This window comes from Danio rerio, chromosome 22 (genome assembly GCF_049306965.1).
Source record: "Danio rerio strain Tuebingen ecotype United States chromosome 22, GRCz12tu, whole genome shotgun sequence".
In the NCBI taxonomy this organism is placed as follows: domain Eukaryota; kingdom Metazoa; phylum Chordata; class Actinopteri; order Cypriniformes; family Danionidae; genus Danio; species Danio rerio.
The window spans coordinates 8,767,646-8,781,574 of record NC_133197.1 but is presented as its reverse complement, the minus strand read 5'-3'; the positions used below and the strand labels follow the sequence as shown (position 1 = coordinate 8,781,574).

The 13,929-nt window shown below is 34.3% G+C and overlaps 2 protein-coding genes across 3 annotated transcripts; one reads left to right on the top strand and one right to left on the bottom strand.

Annotated features, from left to right (window-relative positions):
• The first annotated feature begins 452 nt into the window (after window positions 1-452).
• Window positions 453-4,050, top strand: LOC141380173 (CD48 antigen-like). Of its 2 annotated transcripts, none has more exons than XM_073937345.1 (4): window positions 453-643; window positions 2,037-2,348; window positions 2,430-2,723; window positions 2,808-3,864. In XM_073937345.1, the coding sequence occupies exons 2-4, from the start codon at window positions 2,075-2,077 to the stop codon at window positions 2,945-2,947; spliced, it is 708 nt and encodes a 235-aa protein (XP_073793446.1). In that variant the 5' UTR covers window positions 453-643; window positions 2,037-2,074; the 3' UTR covers window positions 2,948-3,864. The 2 variants fall into 2 exon arrangements, with proteins under 2 accessions (XP_073793446.1, XP_073793445.1); XM_073937344.1 differs by lacking the exon at window positions 453-643 and adding an exon at window positions 1,595-1,947 and having other exon boundaries at window positions 2,808-4,050.
• Window positions 3,936-12,578, bottom strand: si:dkey-182g1.6. Its single transcript, XM_073937343.1, has 5 exons — window positions 12,481-12,578; window positions 9,609-9,917; window positions 5,707-6,018; window positions 5,075-5,194; window positions 3,936-4,638 (listed from the first exon to the last, which is right to left on the bottom strand). The coding sequence occupies exons 1-5, from the start codon at window positions 12,524-12,526 to the stop codon at window positions 4,622-4,624; spliced, it is 804 nt and encodes a 267-aa protein (XP_073793444.1). The 5' UTR covers window positions 12,527-12,578; the 3' UTR covers window positions 3,936-4,621.
• Between the last annotated feature and the right edge of the window lie 1,351 nt (window positions 12,579-13,929).

The following is a 13,929-nucleotide window of genomic DNA, read 5'->3' as shown; positions in this document are numbered from 1 at the left end:
GGCGACTCGGATTAATAAAGGGACTAAGCCGAAAAGAAAATGAATGAATGAATAAATATTTTGGTACCTCAAAATAGTTAAAAATTGTGTAGAAAATGTCACTAAAATGCAGTATTTAAACCTCATAATTAAATAGAAAATAAGGTAAATAACTGCAAAAATGAATGTCCACTTAAAAAAAGAAAAAGAACCACCCTTTTTACCAGGCTGGCTACGGGCCTGCTGTTGTTAAAAGCAGGGGGGCCCCCCTCGGTAAACTCTGTCCACCCCTGTGGCCACCCCTTTGGCCACCCCTATAAAATTTTGCTGTTGACATTATGTACTTATAAATCCACAACGTTTAAATAAATAAAATGCAGCCTCTAAATTATTGTTGGTGTTACTGACGTAGCTGATTCATTGTCTCTCCCCCTTAGTGCTGGTTCAATGCTGAATGCTGATGAAAGCAAACTGACGCACTCCTGTGTGAATCCCGGTTGGTTGGTTGTTTGCATGCATGCCGACAAAATACGGAGTAACAGCCTTTTGTGCAGAGGTGAAAGTCGACTAAAGTTTATATAATATGATGATGATGATGATGATGATGATGATGTTACTTTCACTAAGCATGCCTTTAAAGCAGAAAGGAGGGATAATGAGTCAGGTAGGTAAGACTTCATAACATGATTTCTCAGCCATGATCTGGTCTAAGACCACAGATAATTCTACAATACATTTTTTGTATTCTTTAGAATTGTCATAATTAAGTTTCATGCAAAGGTTTCTTAAGTAATCTTGGCATATCACTCCAGTTGTTCTTTTCCAGTAATATTTGGGATCAATTTCTGTTATTTATTCAGAATAATAATTGTATAATAATATTAATTGTATTTATTTAAAATAAATCTAAATAAATTGTTATATTTGTTGAATAACAAATCTAACAATTCAAGGGAGGTGGGGTGTATAGGGTGGTTCGCCCAGGGTGTCATTTAAACTAGAACCGCCAATACCCTTCCGGATCGTCGTTGACAGCACGCACACACCTTCAATAGACAGCAATGGCAATTTAATATTTACCTTAAGGTACAGTATATCAACAGAAGAAGCTGCATTAATAAAATGGCTCAAAAAGCAATATGGATAAATGACATTATTAGGTAGGCTATAGTGAGTGTGTATAGTAATGCCTTTTTGTTTCAGTTTGATCATTTGTTTGGGTTATTAATAAACTCATTATTCTTTCATTCATTTTCTTTTCGGCTTAGTCCCTTTATTAATCCAGGGTCGCCACAGTGGAATGAACCGCCAACTTAGTCCTTTTTTAATCTTTTTTACACAGTGGATGCCCTTCCAGCAGCAACCCATCTCTGGGAATAATAAACTCATTAATCTTCAGTAATTTTAGACATGGCATATACCGTAGGTTTTTATTTGGTTTACACATGTACTTCCTGAATTACTTCAAGGAATAAATAGAAATATTTCAAGAAGAATTAATTAAATGAATAAAAACTACATTATTACATTTACCAAAAACAAAAATATAACATTACACAGAATTCATAATTTTTTTTGTGTGCCACACCAAGATTTAGTGCGGCCTCTTCTGGCCACCCCTAAGAAAATTTTCTGGGGGCGCCACTGGTTAAAAGCTACTGAACACAAACGGCATGTGAAACTAAACCAAGACGTCAATATTTAAGCTGCTTCTCGCATATGAGAGCGGAGCGCGTTCACGTGCAAGAATTCAGGCGCGCGGACAGTTGTTTTTTTTTTGTATGATAAGCGGAGGAGTCTAGAGATCAAACTACTACAAAATATATCTAAGTTTCATATTTAGTTTAAGATAATGAAACAGTATTAAAGGCGCGACGCTGTTTTTTCAGAGGAATATCCGTGTCAAACGGTCGTCGAAGATGATTGACGCGATTGACTTGTTTTGCTTAAACTTTTTTCTTCTTTGTGGTGAGTTTACAGTTTCAGCATTAGTACAGACTAGCGTTTGGCTCATTCAAGAAACATTATTTGCATATTTACGTGATCTTGTTCTTCAGGAGCGGCCGGTGTTGAGACAGAGATCCGCCTGTCAGTGATGGAGGGAGATTCGTTCACTCTACGCACCGGTTTAACTGAATTACAGCGCGATGACGAGGTCGAGTGGCGGTTTGGAACGAGCAGAATTTCCACAATAACGGCGCGAAGTATTACAAACGATGACGAGATGTTTAAGGATAGACTGCAGCTCGAAGAACAGACTGGTGACATCACCGTCACAAACGTCAGTCATGAACACAGTGGAGTTTATCATCTGAGCAGCATTGTCAGAAACAAGAAATCAAACAAGCAATTTACCGTTACTGTTTTTGGTGAGTGGTTGGGTTGTGTAGGCGTTGGCAAATATGAATTTGTTGTGTTGCTTCATTTCTTTCTTTTATTGCAATTTATAGCTCATTTGCCCATACCTGTGATCTTCTCGGACGCTTCAAAGTGCTCTTCGTCGCCTGAAAGATCGCCAAGAATCTTTTTGTGTTTAGTGTTGAATGTGAGCGCTGTGAGTCTCTCCTGGTACAAAGAAAACAGTGTATTGTCCAGCATCAGTGTGTCTAATCTCAGCATCAGTCTCTCTCTACCTCTGGAGGTGGAAAATCAGGATAAAAACACATACAGCTGTGTGGTCAACAATCCCATCAGAAATCAGACGACACACCTTGACATCAGTCAGCACTTACGGCCATGTTCAGGTAAACTGGATAACGTGTGGGTTTTTATGACCAAGCTTTCAAAATCTTTTTTTTCAGCAATTTTTTTTTTGTTGTCTTTCCCAGACTGCAGCCTTTGTTTTGACTCTACTGAAGCTGTGGTTCGATTGGTCATCACTGCTGTGACGGGCTTGGCCGCAATGGCTGCTGTTCATCTTCTGATTAATGACATCAGAAGAGCACATAGGCCTGCAGTCAAACAGTAATGTATGATCTATGTCAGGGGTGCTAATCATGTTCCTGGAGATCTACCTTCCTGCAGGTGTAACGGAAGCCAAATAGTAAGTGCTGTGTAGGTAAACCTCACTCCTCTGACCCCTAAGGCCGTATTCACACTATGTACAGTTGCCTTTAACCAGGCCAAAGCACGCTTGTCCCCCCTCCCGTCTCCCCGGGCAGCCCGCACTCACATTACAATCAGGCCTGGGCACGATTACAATGTGATCAATTTTGCGCTGTTTAGTAAGCGCTCTCGCTCAGCACAGTGGACATTTCTTTAGTTATATCGTTTGGGATGTGGTGACACGGAATCAAATATTTCGCAAAACAGATCCACCACGTTTGGCGCTCATAAACAAACATAAAGTCTTCGTGCTGCAGGAATTAGGAGGTTGCTGAAGGTGCGCAGCTGTCATGCAGTGAGGGGTTAGTGTCTTTAATAATCTGTGGTAGTTTGGGCACGGTTCAGATTGCATAGTGTGAGTACGCCCTAAAGGTGCTCTGGCGACTGTCGATAGAGGCCATGGTTTTTAGCCTCCTTGTTAGAGCAACCGACTACCATGCTGAAGGTCGCCAGTTCGATACCAGCTCAGAGCAAATTGGGTGGCGTAGGACTGACGGGGTTACACAGGGTTGGTGCTGAAGTCTGCAGGAAGGTAGATCGCCAGGAACAGGAATGGCATCCCTGAACTATATTCATTGTAAATATAAGAGATTATACCTGACATTTGTAATAATAAGCAATAATAAACAATATCCGTTCATTTTCTGCCTCATTATAAAATATATCTTAATTAATTTAAAAGTTAAGAGTTCTTGTGCTAATCTATGCCATTTAAGTAACCAAAAAATGTAACCTAATGGTAAGATGGTTGGCAAAAGACAATAAAAATAAATAAACAAACGTACACAATACATCATGGGTGCCTAATTATAGTAACTCTTGTTCATCATAAGAATAACACATTTCACAAGTTTGTTTTTGAATTAAAAACTTTGAAATATGTTTTATTATACTCATTCACATACATATACAGACCTGTACAGATTTAGCTCGCATTAAAGATTTTCAATAAATAAAACTTAAACCAGTACTAGTACTTATATATATATATATATATATATATATATATATATATATATATATATATATATATATATATATATATATATAATGCAATGACAAAATGGAATGAGGTATTAACGTGAAATAGAAATGCAACAAGAAATAAAATTCCACATAAAACTGACAAACAACAACAACAAAGAACATAAACTTTCAGATACTGTAAACTTTCAGATACATCAGCCAAACCTAGCTTATCTGTTTATACCAAAATCAACATTTTATCAATTATAAAGCTTAGCTCATGGTTAAATTATGTATTTATTGGGTAATGTATTGTATAATGTAATTAATGGGTGGTATCTTTTTAATTTTTTAATTCTGATCTTAAAGTTCTTGAAGTTAATTCTGTTTATCTTCACTGAAAGCCATTTAAAAATAGTAAGAGTTACAGTCATAGATAGACACTTATTTTTTTTTTCGATAGGCAGGTCATGAAAGATTTTAACACATGCAGAAAACACTTTTTTTTTTTCCAGGTACAGCAGCATGCAGAACTCAACTGCTCCATATCTTACCATACTGGCCTTTCTGATTAGATAATTTCATGCTCTGCAATCAAACACAAATTCAACTGTCAGTGCTGATTGTTACACATGAAGATATGTGAATAAAGAATAAATTATATAGTGAATTGTCAAAGTGAAAATGAAGAAAATATAAATTGTTGAAAACATTGGCACGGCTGATATAATTTCTATTTAATATCACTTGTTTATTTATTTATTTGTGTCGTTATAGTGTGCTTCCAAACAGATTAAGATAGTATTAGAATCTGCTGGGCCATCTGTGTGAACAGGACCATAGAAAGATCCTAACACCAACACCCCATAGTGCTAAGATCAATCGAAGATCACATTTCCATTAGGTTTTCTCTAACAAAGCTCATAGTGATTTAGCATTTCCTCTCTTACATTAATAATGATATTAATTTGATTTTACTCCTGTTTTCTAAAATTATATGAACCGTGGGTGATACAGTACTTACCCTTGTTGCAGAAGTAAATCACAGCAGCAGCCAAAGGTAGGACTATCAACACACAAACAACTATCAGTGCTATATAACCTGGGTGAAGACCTGGAGTCTGGTTGTCCATTTTTTCAATAGCTAAAAAAAGACAATACTTAGTGTGAATGAAACTGTTGGTTTGATGATATCAATTCTTTCACAAATGCTTCATTTTTATATCCACCTTTTCACATGAACAGGTTTTAATTTATGGGTAGCAATTTCTATTTGAAGAACATGTTTAAAAAGAACTGATAAATCAATTCAAACGATTTTTGCACTACAAATAATCCATATTAATTTACACTTGTATTTTAACGTTACATTGGTTCACTAGGTTCTGCTAAGCCAGATTGTTTTCTCTTTGTAATATTTAACATTTCTGTAAAAATATTACAGATATTCTCAAGTTTTTGGTTATAGTGTACTAAATGTAATTTGGGATTTCAACAATTTTCCTTTTATTAGAACTGCAACAAGAATATATTCTTGTTTACAGTTTAAGGAAAGACACTCCCTTAATTTATAACTTGGAGAGTAGGAAAAAGGTGGACATGCAAATATTTTTGGTATTGTGTTATGATGAAATTGATATTGAACGTTTTACTCACTTTTGACATTAACACTAAAGGTCCTCCATATAGAGTGTGTGCTGCTGGTCATGTTTAGATGATAATCTCCTGAATCTATGCTTTTAGAGTCACTAATAGTGAGAGATCCGCTGTTTTCATTTAGTTGAAATCTGATTGTGTTTTTCTCCTCATTCCTGTCATGTACTAATACATGATTTTTCCCTTTATTGATTTCTGCAATGTCTTGATCTTTAAACCTCCACAATATCTGATCATATCTTTGTTTGTCAGTAACACCAGTGTGTAAAGTGACAGATTCGCCCTCCTTCACGGACACCCTCTTCGCACTACCTGTCAGTAACAAACACATATGAAAAACAAAAAAGTTAAAATTCAGAGATTTAAATCATATCATGCAGAATGCAGTACTGATTAATTTGTAAATACCTTAAAAACACCATCAACATGGACTGCCAATTAAGCTACGTCCACACTAATTTGGATGAAGTTGAAAATGGCATTTTCTTCCAAAAATGCTCTGTGTCTATCTACTCATTTTCAATTGTCTCCCAAAAGGTGGTCATCAAATCAGAAAGTGCTTTATTGTAAATTAATTTGTTTTGGTGATAGGAGCGTCCAATAGAGAGTACAAAATGTACAAACATGGTGTGGACAAAATTACAAAAATAAGAACATAACCGTATTAAAAATTGTTCATATATGCATACACAGTGCAATGTGGAAAAGAGCATGGGAACCTCTCTGAGCCCTTTTAATCACTCTGGAGATGATCTTGGAGGGTGGTATACATCTTGTATTTCCTAATGTTTTTAAACACCCTAGAATTTTAGATTTAATTTTTAAAAATAATTTTTGCTCATTGAAATCACCCTATATTTATCAATGTTTGCCAAAGATTTTAAATAACACATTTAATTTCTAATTAAATCATGACCTTACTGAAAACTCGAGCTACTTACCAACATCAATATTGAAATTCCTGTGTAAAATCAGACTGATGGTCTTAATCTCCACTTTATAAACTCCAGACTGATCTTTTTGGATGTTTGTGATGATGAGATCTCCGGTCTGATCATTCAGGTGAAAGTTTTCCCGTCCCGCATCTGCGCCATTTAATCTGATAACTCGCTCGAGACCATCGCTGGCTCATGCATTATTTTGTTTACGTTTACTGAAAATTTGTAGCAATAAAGTTTAAATCTACTCAGACAGATAATATATCATTCGAAAGCTCACTGTGTCCGGGTTTAATATTTATAAACCTTATGCCACAGCAACCACTTCATTTTAAATCCCATTTGGATTTTCAATGACTGCACGCAGCATCAAAACCAGGGTATTTGAGCTGTTTCAGTCCTGTGACAAGGACAGACGAAATCAAGAATGCTAATATTAGTGTAGATTTCATGACTACATCACAGAAAACTAAATAAAATCCATTTTGTGGTCTTAATTATGGCAATTTAGGAGGGATATTGACGATTTACACTAAATAAAATAGCATTTCGTTGTAGCACGAAATAATTACCGTCACTTTGTCAACCAAACCCTGTAATCTAAGATGTGTTTAGTAGCAAAATGCTATATCATCACGTTTGTTAAAGTTTTGCGCACAGAATATCCCGCCCCCAGCCATCTTTCCGCACTTCTGATTGGCCAGTCGTTCAAAACATTCTAACAGCGCCACCGACTGTTGAAAAGTTTAAATATCTCCAACCCATAATATTTGCTGTGTACAGGTAACCAATTCACAACTATGTCCGGTCAAATTATTTGAAAATGCAGCCATTAAACATGTTATTACAGATATTTGATAAGCACTGTTTTTATTTTGCGATAAACCACATGCAAACTTTTAAGCAAAGGAGTCTTGTATTAAAATACTGAGATTAAAAGTAGTTTAACATACGTAATCTTGCTTAAGGTGCGTTATTTTATGCAATTTCTGCATCACTAATGTAACTAAACATAATACAATAATAATTAGTCTTTTCCAAAGTCACTCTCTTCTCTTTTAGAGATAAAATAAATGAAGAATCCTGCTCATACTTACACCAAACGTCACAATAAATTTATTTTAAAAGCACCATATAGTCCAAGTATTAGACTTTATCAGAAAAATCTATCTATAAATCATGTCTAGAGTTTACAATGTTTGATTTTAAAAGCAATTTTGCCATTTAAGGCAAATTGTGGATGCCAAAAATGATAGTATTGGTCATAATTCAAAAGTGATTAAGTAAAATGACTTAGTTGGACTTGGTAAATAATCTTAAAATACTGTTGGGTGAACAGTGCTGCATGAACAACAGCACACTGATATCAGTCTGTACAATTGAAAATCATCATGGAAAATTATGTGGATGATTTTAGAATATCAGGCGGAGTAAATTATGTTGATTTTTGCTAAATATGAACTACTCCAAATGTGCATTTTCAAATGCATATTTTATAAGAGAAAATGATAACAGGGATAATATTTTTAATAGAAACTCTTTAAAAGTTTGACTTAAACATTGAACATTCTTGAGGCTTTTGCATTATAACTGTTTTGAGTCGTTCTGGAATATTTTTGTGTACTTATTTATATGTATTTTATTAATCAGAATTTATTAATTATTACTTTTCAATACATTTCCCTTTTTACATCTGATTTCTATAACAATATTAACAATTATGGCATTTAAATAATAAACTCAGAACTAAAATCTTTCAAAAGAGTCCCCAGTTCTTCATGTAGCCTAATGGGTTAATAAACTGCAACCATTATAGTTAGTGTTTGTCATATGTTGGTATGAACTAATGTAATAGGAGCAACTGTTAACAGGTTAAATCTTGATCTCCAAACTTCCACAGTATCTGATCATCTTTCTGTTTTTGAGTAACAGTGGTGTGTAAAGTGACTGAATCTCCCTCCATCACTGACACTGACTCCAGATCATCTGTCTCAACAACAGACACACAAGGAAAACAAACTTAAATGGGTGTATCGTGGGGAGTATAGGAGTCTGAGATCATGCTGAACATTCTTGACCCCAAATCTTATTAAAAAAAAAATCTAAATAAAGCATATTTCAAAAAACAAAAAAAACAAACAAACTATGCAATATATTGAAACACTTATATGGTAAAAAATATTGCATTTCCTTATAACAAGAGTATTATTGATTTTCTGTTGATCACGTGACACACAAGAGGATATTGACGACACCATACAGATAGCAAATTAAGCTTCCAATTTGCTTCTAAGATGCATCTTTAAGCATTTCTAATCACATTTTTGGTCCTTTTCACATTTCAATTTACAGTATATATATATATTTGTTTTTATAATAGGAAATATATTAGGTAATTTACGGTGTGTTTATTACCAGTTTGCTATGAATAATGGTGGTATAAATGAAAGAGACACACAAAAAAAAAATTAAAAACAAAGAAATTATTAATAAGTAAATTAATAAATAACTTTTTTTACTCTTATTACGATGCTGTAGTAAATAAACATTAAAATGTGTTTCAAATCAACATTAAATGGCCCTTTAAAGGACAATTGCAAGACCTTTCTGTGTTTTAGCCAATCAGAAAATAACACAACACACCTCATGTCTTCAGTTGTTGACTAAAATTTTTATTGTTCTGAATAAACAAAAATAAAATAAATTAAAAGAAAAACACATAAAAAACAACAGAATATTCTTTATAAAATGTCAATACATTTCATATTGTCTTCACAATATGCATGTTTCTCCAAAATTTAACTCCATTTATTTATAAATTTTTATATATATATATATATATATATATATATATATATATATATATATATATATATATATATATATATATATATATATATATATATATATAAAATGTAGATATATACAATATGAATAGCACATTTTAAAACTTGGGTTACTCACCACGAACAGTAACATTGAAATTCTTGGAGATCAGATCTTTACCGCGGATGTCTAGTTTATAAAATCCTTTATCTTCAGTTGTGATGTTTATAATGGTGAGAGATCCAGTTTTTCTGTCAATCTCCAGTCTGCCTTTGAATAGCTTAGCAGGATCTTTTGTTTTTATTTCCTTGTTTTCAATTTCAGCTACTATAGTGCCATCTCCATGTGTCCAATCTACCTTGTTATCATTCTGCAGTTCAGAAACACCAGTTTGAAGAGTGACAGAATCTCCTTTTATCACTGACACCTCAACAGCTCCAGATGCACCTGATGACCAAACACAAACAGCAAAGGGAGATATTAAAAAAATGTACGGGACTCTAGAATTAAAATATGACTGTGTCTAAAATCTGATTATGTACTTATTTCACCAAAATTTGTTTTGAATTAAAATATTCATTTGTTTGGAAATGTGGCATTTTTATTAGTAATCCTAATAAGCAAAACTAATTCACGGCAAGAAACCTCAAGGTTAAAAATATTTATAATTAGCATGCATCCTCCCCAGTTGATTGATACATTAAGAATTGCAAATATTTTTGCAACTAAAATGTGCTATTCCACTATTTTATTTAATATGTGATGATTTACAAAAGCAAACACCCACACAAAAAAAACTAGATATCACTCCAAAATATACACTCACAGGCCACTTTATTAGGTACAGCTTACTAGTACCCGGTTGGACCCACTTTTGCCTTCAGAACTGCCTTGATTGTTTTGTGGCAAAGATTCAACAAGATAGTGGAAATATTCCTCAGAGATTTTGCTCCATATTGACATGATAGCATCACGCTGCTGCTGCAGATTTGTCGGCTGCACATCCATGATGTAAATCTCTCGTTCCACTACATCCCAAAGATGCTCTGTTGGATTGAGATCTGGCGACTGTGAAGGCCATTTGAGTACAATAAACTCATTGTATTGTTCAAGAAACCAGTCTGAAATGATTCACGCTTAATGACATGGCGCGTTATAGTGCTGGAAGTAGCCATAAGAAGATGGGTACACTGTGGTTAAAAAGGGATGGATATTGTCAGCAACAATACTCAGGTAGGCTGTGGTGTTCACATGATGCTCAATTGGTACAAATGGCCAAAGTGTGCCCAGAAAATATCCCCCACACCATTACACCACCACCAGCCTGAACCATGGATACAAGACATGAGGGATCCATGCTTTCGTGTTGACCCCAAATTCTGACCCTACCATTCGAATGTCGCATCAGACATTGAGACTCACCAGACCAGGCAATGTTTTTCCAACCTTCTGTTGTCTAATTTTGGTGAGCCTGTGTAAATTGTAGTCTGTTTCCTGTTTTTAGCTGACAGGAGTGGCACCTGGTGTGGTTTTCTGCTGCTGTAGCCCATCTGCCTCAAGGTTGGACATGTTGTGTGTTGTTCAGGGGTGCTCTTCTGCAGACCTTGGTTGTAACAAGTGGTTATTTGAGATACTGTTGCCTTTCTATCAGCTCAAACCAGTCTGGCCATTCTCCTCTGACATCAACAAGGCACTTGCACCCACAGAATTGCCACTCGCTGGATATTTTCCATTTTTCAGACCATTCTCTGTAAACCCTAGAGATGGCAGTGCATGAAAATCCCAGTAGATCAGCAGTTTTTGAAATACTCAGAGCCTGTCTGGCACCAACAACCATGCCACACTCAAAGTCACTTAAATCACCTTTCTTCCTTATTCTGATGCTCGGTTTGAACTGCAGCAGATCGTCTTGATCATTTCTATATGCATAAAGTTGCTGCCGTGTAATTGGCTGATTAGAAATTTGTGTTAACAAGCAGTTGGACAGGTGTACCTAATAAAGTGGCCGGTCAGGAAAGAAATACATGCGTGTGTACAGGTGTTGAACATTGGTTTTATACAACAATATATAATACATTCCCTCTGTAAAAGCCTTCAGAATACATATATGAATAAAAAATAAATGAAACCGAACAAATAAAACTGCTGCTGACGGGATTTATGGCCCATGCGGGACAAAACAAAACACATTTTGGAAAAAAAAAAAAGCCTTGAGAAAATGCATTGAATTCTTGATAATGCTTGAATTCCAAGTAAATGAAGTCTGCAACCATGGATTAGTCTGACAATAGAAACCCTTACAGGTGTGTTTAGGATGTTTTCTTTAGATTAGACTTGAAAAACATTGTAAGAAAAGCCGAAAAGCCTAGAGTCTCAAAGCTGACAGTTGCATGACAACTCGGTTCAGTAGTAAATCAGCTCCACCCCGCTTACTGTTGAAGTGCATTTAGCAAGAAACACATTTGTTCTGGTTTATAGCCAAAGGCAGGCTACAATAACAAACTTGACAGTGGCAGTTCAATAATGAGGAAACAAACAGGATGCGTGTGCTGAGGCAACAAACAGGATTCACGCTCGTAAAACGTTACAGACACACTTACGAATAGTGAAAGTCGCACCCTGTCTGACAACGACAATAACTTAAAGCTTAAATAAACAATATGTTGTTCTATTTTGATAAACTAAAGCAGTGTTATTGATTCATGTCAAACACTGACAGCAGTATTCAGGCTTTCAGCGCCCTCTAGCTACTAAACACACCCATTGCCCACCCCATCATCCTTAAAAATGATGCAAACAGGCTATGACTGATTCATCTTTAGATACTATCGTCTGTCAGTATTCACATGGCGCTTTGTAGCAACCTTAAACAAAAGCAATAATAGCAACGATGCTAAGAAACACAGCGGATATCTAAAACAAATTAGCAAAATAACCGCGCACACTGTTATTCCGCCGCATAACCAAGTGAAACCGAAAGTTGGGATTTATTCAAATAAATCTGACTCACCGTCCAGAAATAACAACAGCCACAGGAGGAGAGAGTGGTTCGTCATATTGCTTCTTCTTTTGAACGCATCCAGACTGGATGATGCAGTGAACCATGATAATGATGAAATGACACGGCTTACTATTTAAACCGACAGAGTCACGTGACTTCTGAGAACGAGGATGTTACGTCATACTACCTGTTGATTGATCTGCAGCAGACGCTGAATAGTTAATCTCCTTTTAATCCTTGCTAAATTCCATATACACCGCTGTAAATTCTCTCAGCGTATACCTTGTTTTATTGTTTTTGAAAAGGAAATTCAACAGTACATTAGAACTATTGCTTCCTCTAAAAATCTTAAAGCCATTAGAACGGTTAACTTATTTGCCTTTTTTAATTTTCTTAACACATAAGGTAATATTATTTGTTTTTCTTTTTATTCTTGTTATCTTTTCTTTTTTATGTGCTTACTTGTTTATTTGCTCCTCTGTAAAACTCATGTACACTCTTGCATTTCTATGATGTTATTGTTACCCTGACATTAATAAAAAAAATAATAAATAAATAAAAAAGCAGACGCTGAACAGCTCTACATTCACAAATGTAATTTTTCTTTATTATTACCTAATTTGCAGAATATGTTTTTCTGACTAAAATTGCTCAATTACTACTTTACAGCAAAAAAGTGTAAAAACTGTAAAATTTTATCAGGACTTTGTAAATATTTCATTTTGATAGTTTAGCCTCTATACCCTGTTTTTTTTTTATATTATCTTATTTTAGCCTTATTTTTATTTATTTATGTATAATTTTCCTTGTTTATTATTGTACTTGATGTCATCCATTGTTATGGTTAATATGACTTTAAAATAAAAAGACACTGAAACGCTCTTAACATATGAAACATTATGTAAATATCATTTGATTAAAGAATGTTATTATTATTATTATTATTATTATTATTACTACTACTATCTTACCTATTTATTTATTTATTTTACCCCTAATATCATTTCTCTCATTTTTATTTTGTTGTATTTGTTCATAACTATTGTGAAATGTATATTCTTGTACTAAGTTTGTACATATTTACAAATAAAACAAATTGAAAACACTGAAACACTTATTTTAGCATAATTTTTATTTATTTATATAATTGTCCATGTTTATTATTGTCCTTGATGTCATCCATTGATATGGTTATTATGACTGTAAAATAAAAAGACACTGAAACGCTCTTAGCAAATGAACCATTATGTAAATAAAATTTGATAAAAGAATGTTATTATTATTATCATCATCATCATCATTATTATCTTACAAATTTATTTATTATTTATTACCCCTAATATAATTTCTCTCATTTTTATTTTGTTGTATTTGTTCATAACTGTTGTGAAATGTATATTCTTGTACTAAGTTTGTACATATTTACAAATAAAAAACACTGAAACGCTCTTTATTTCA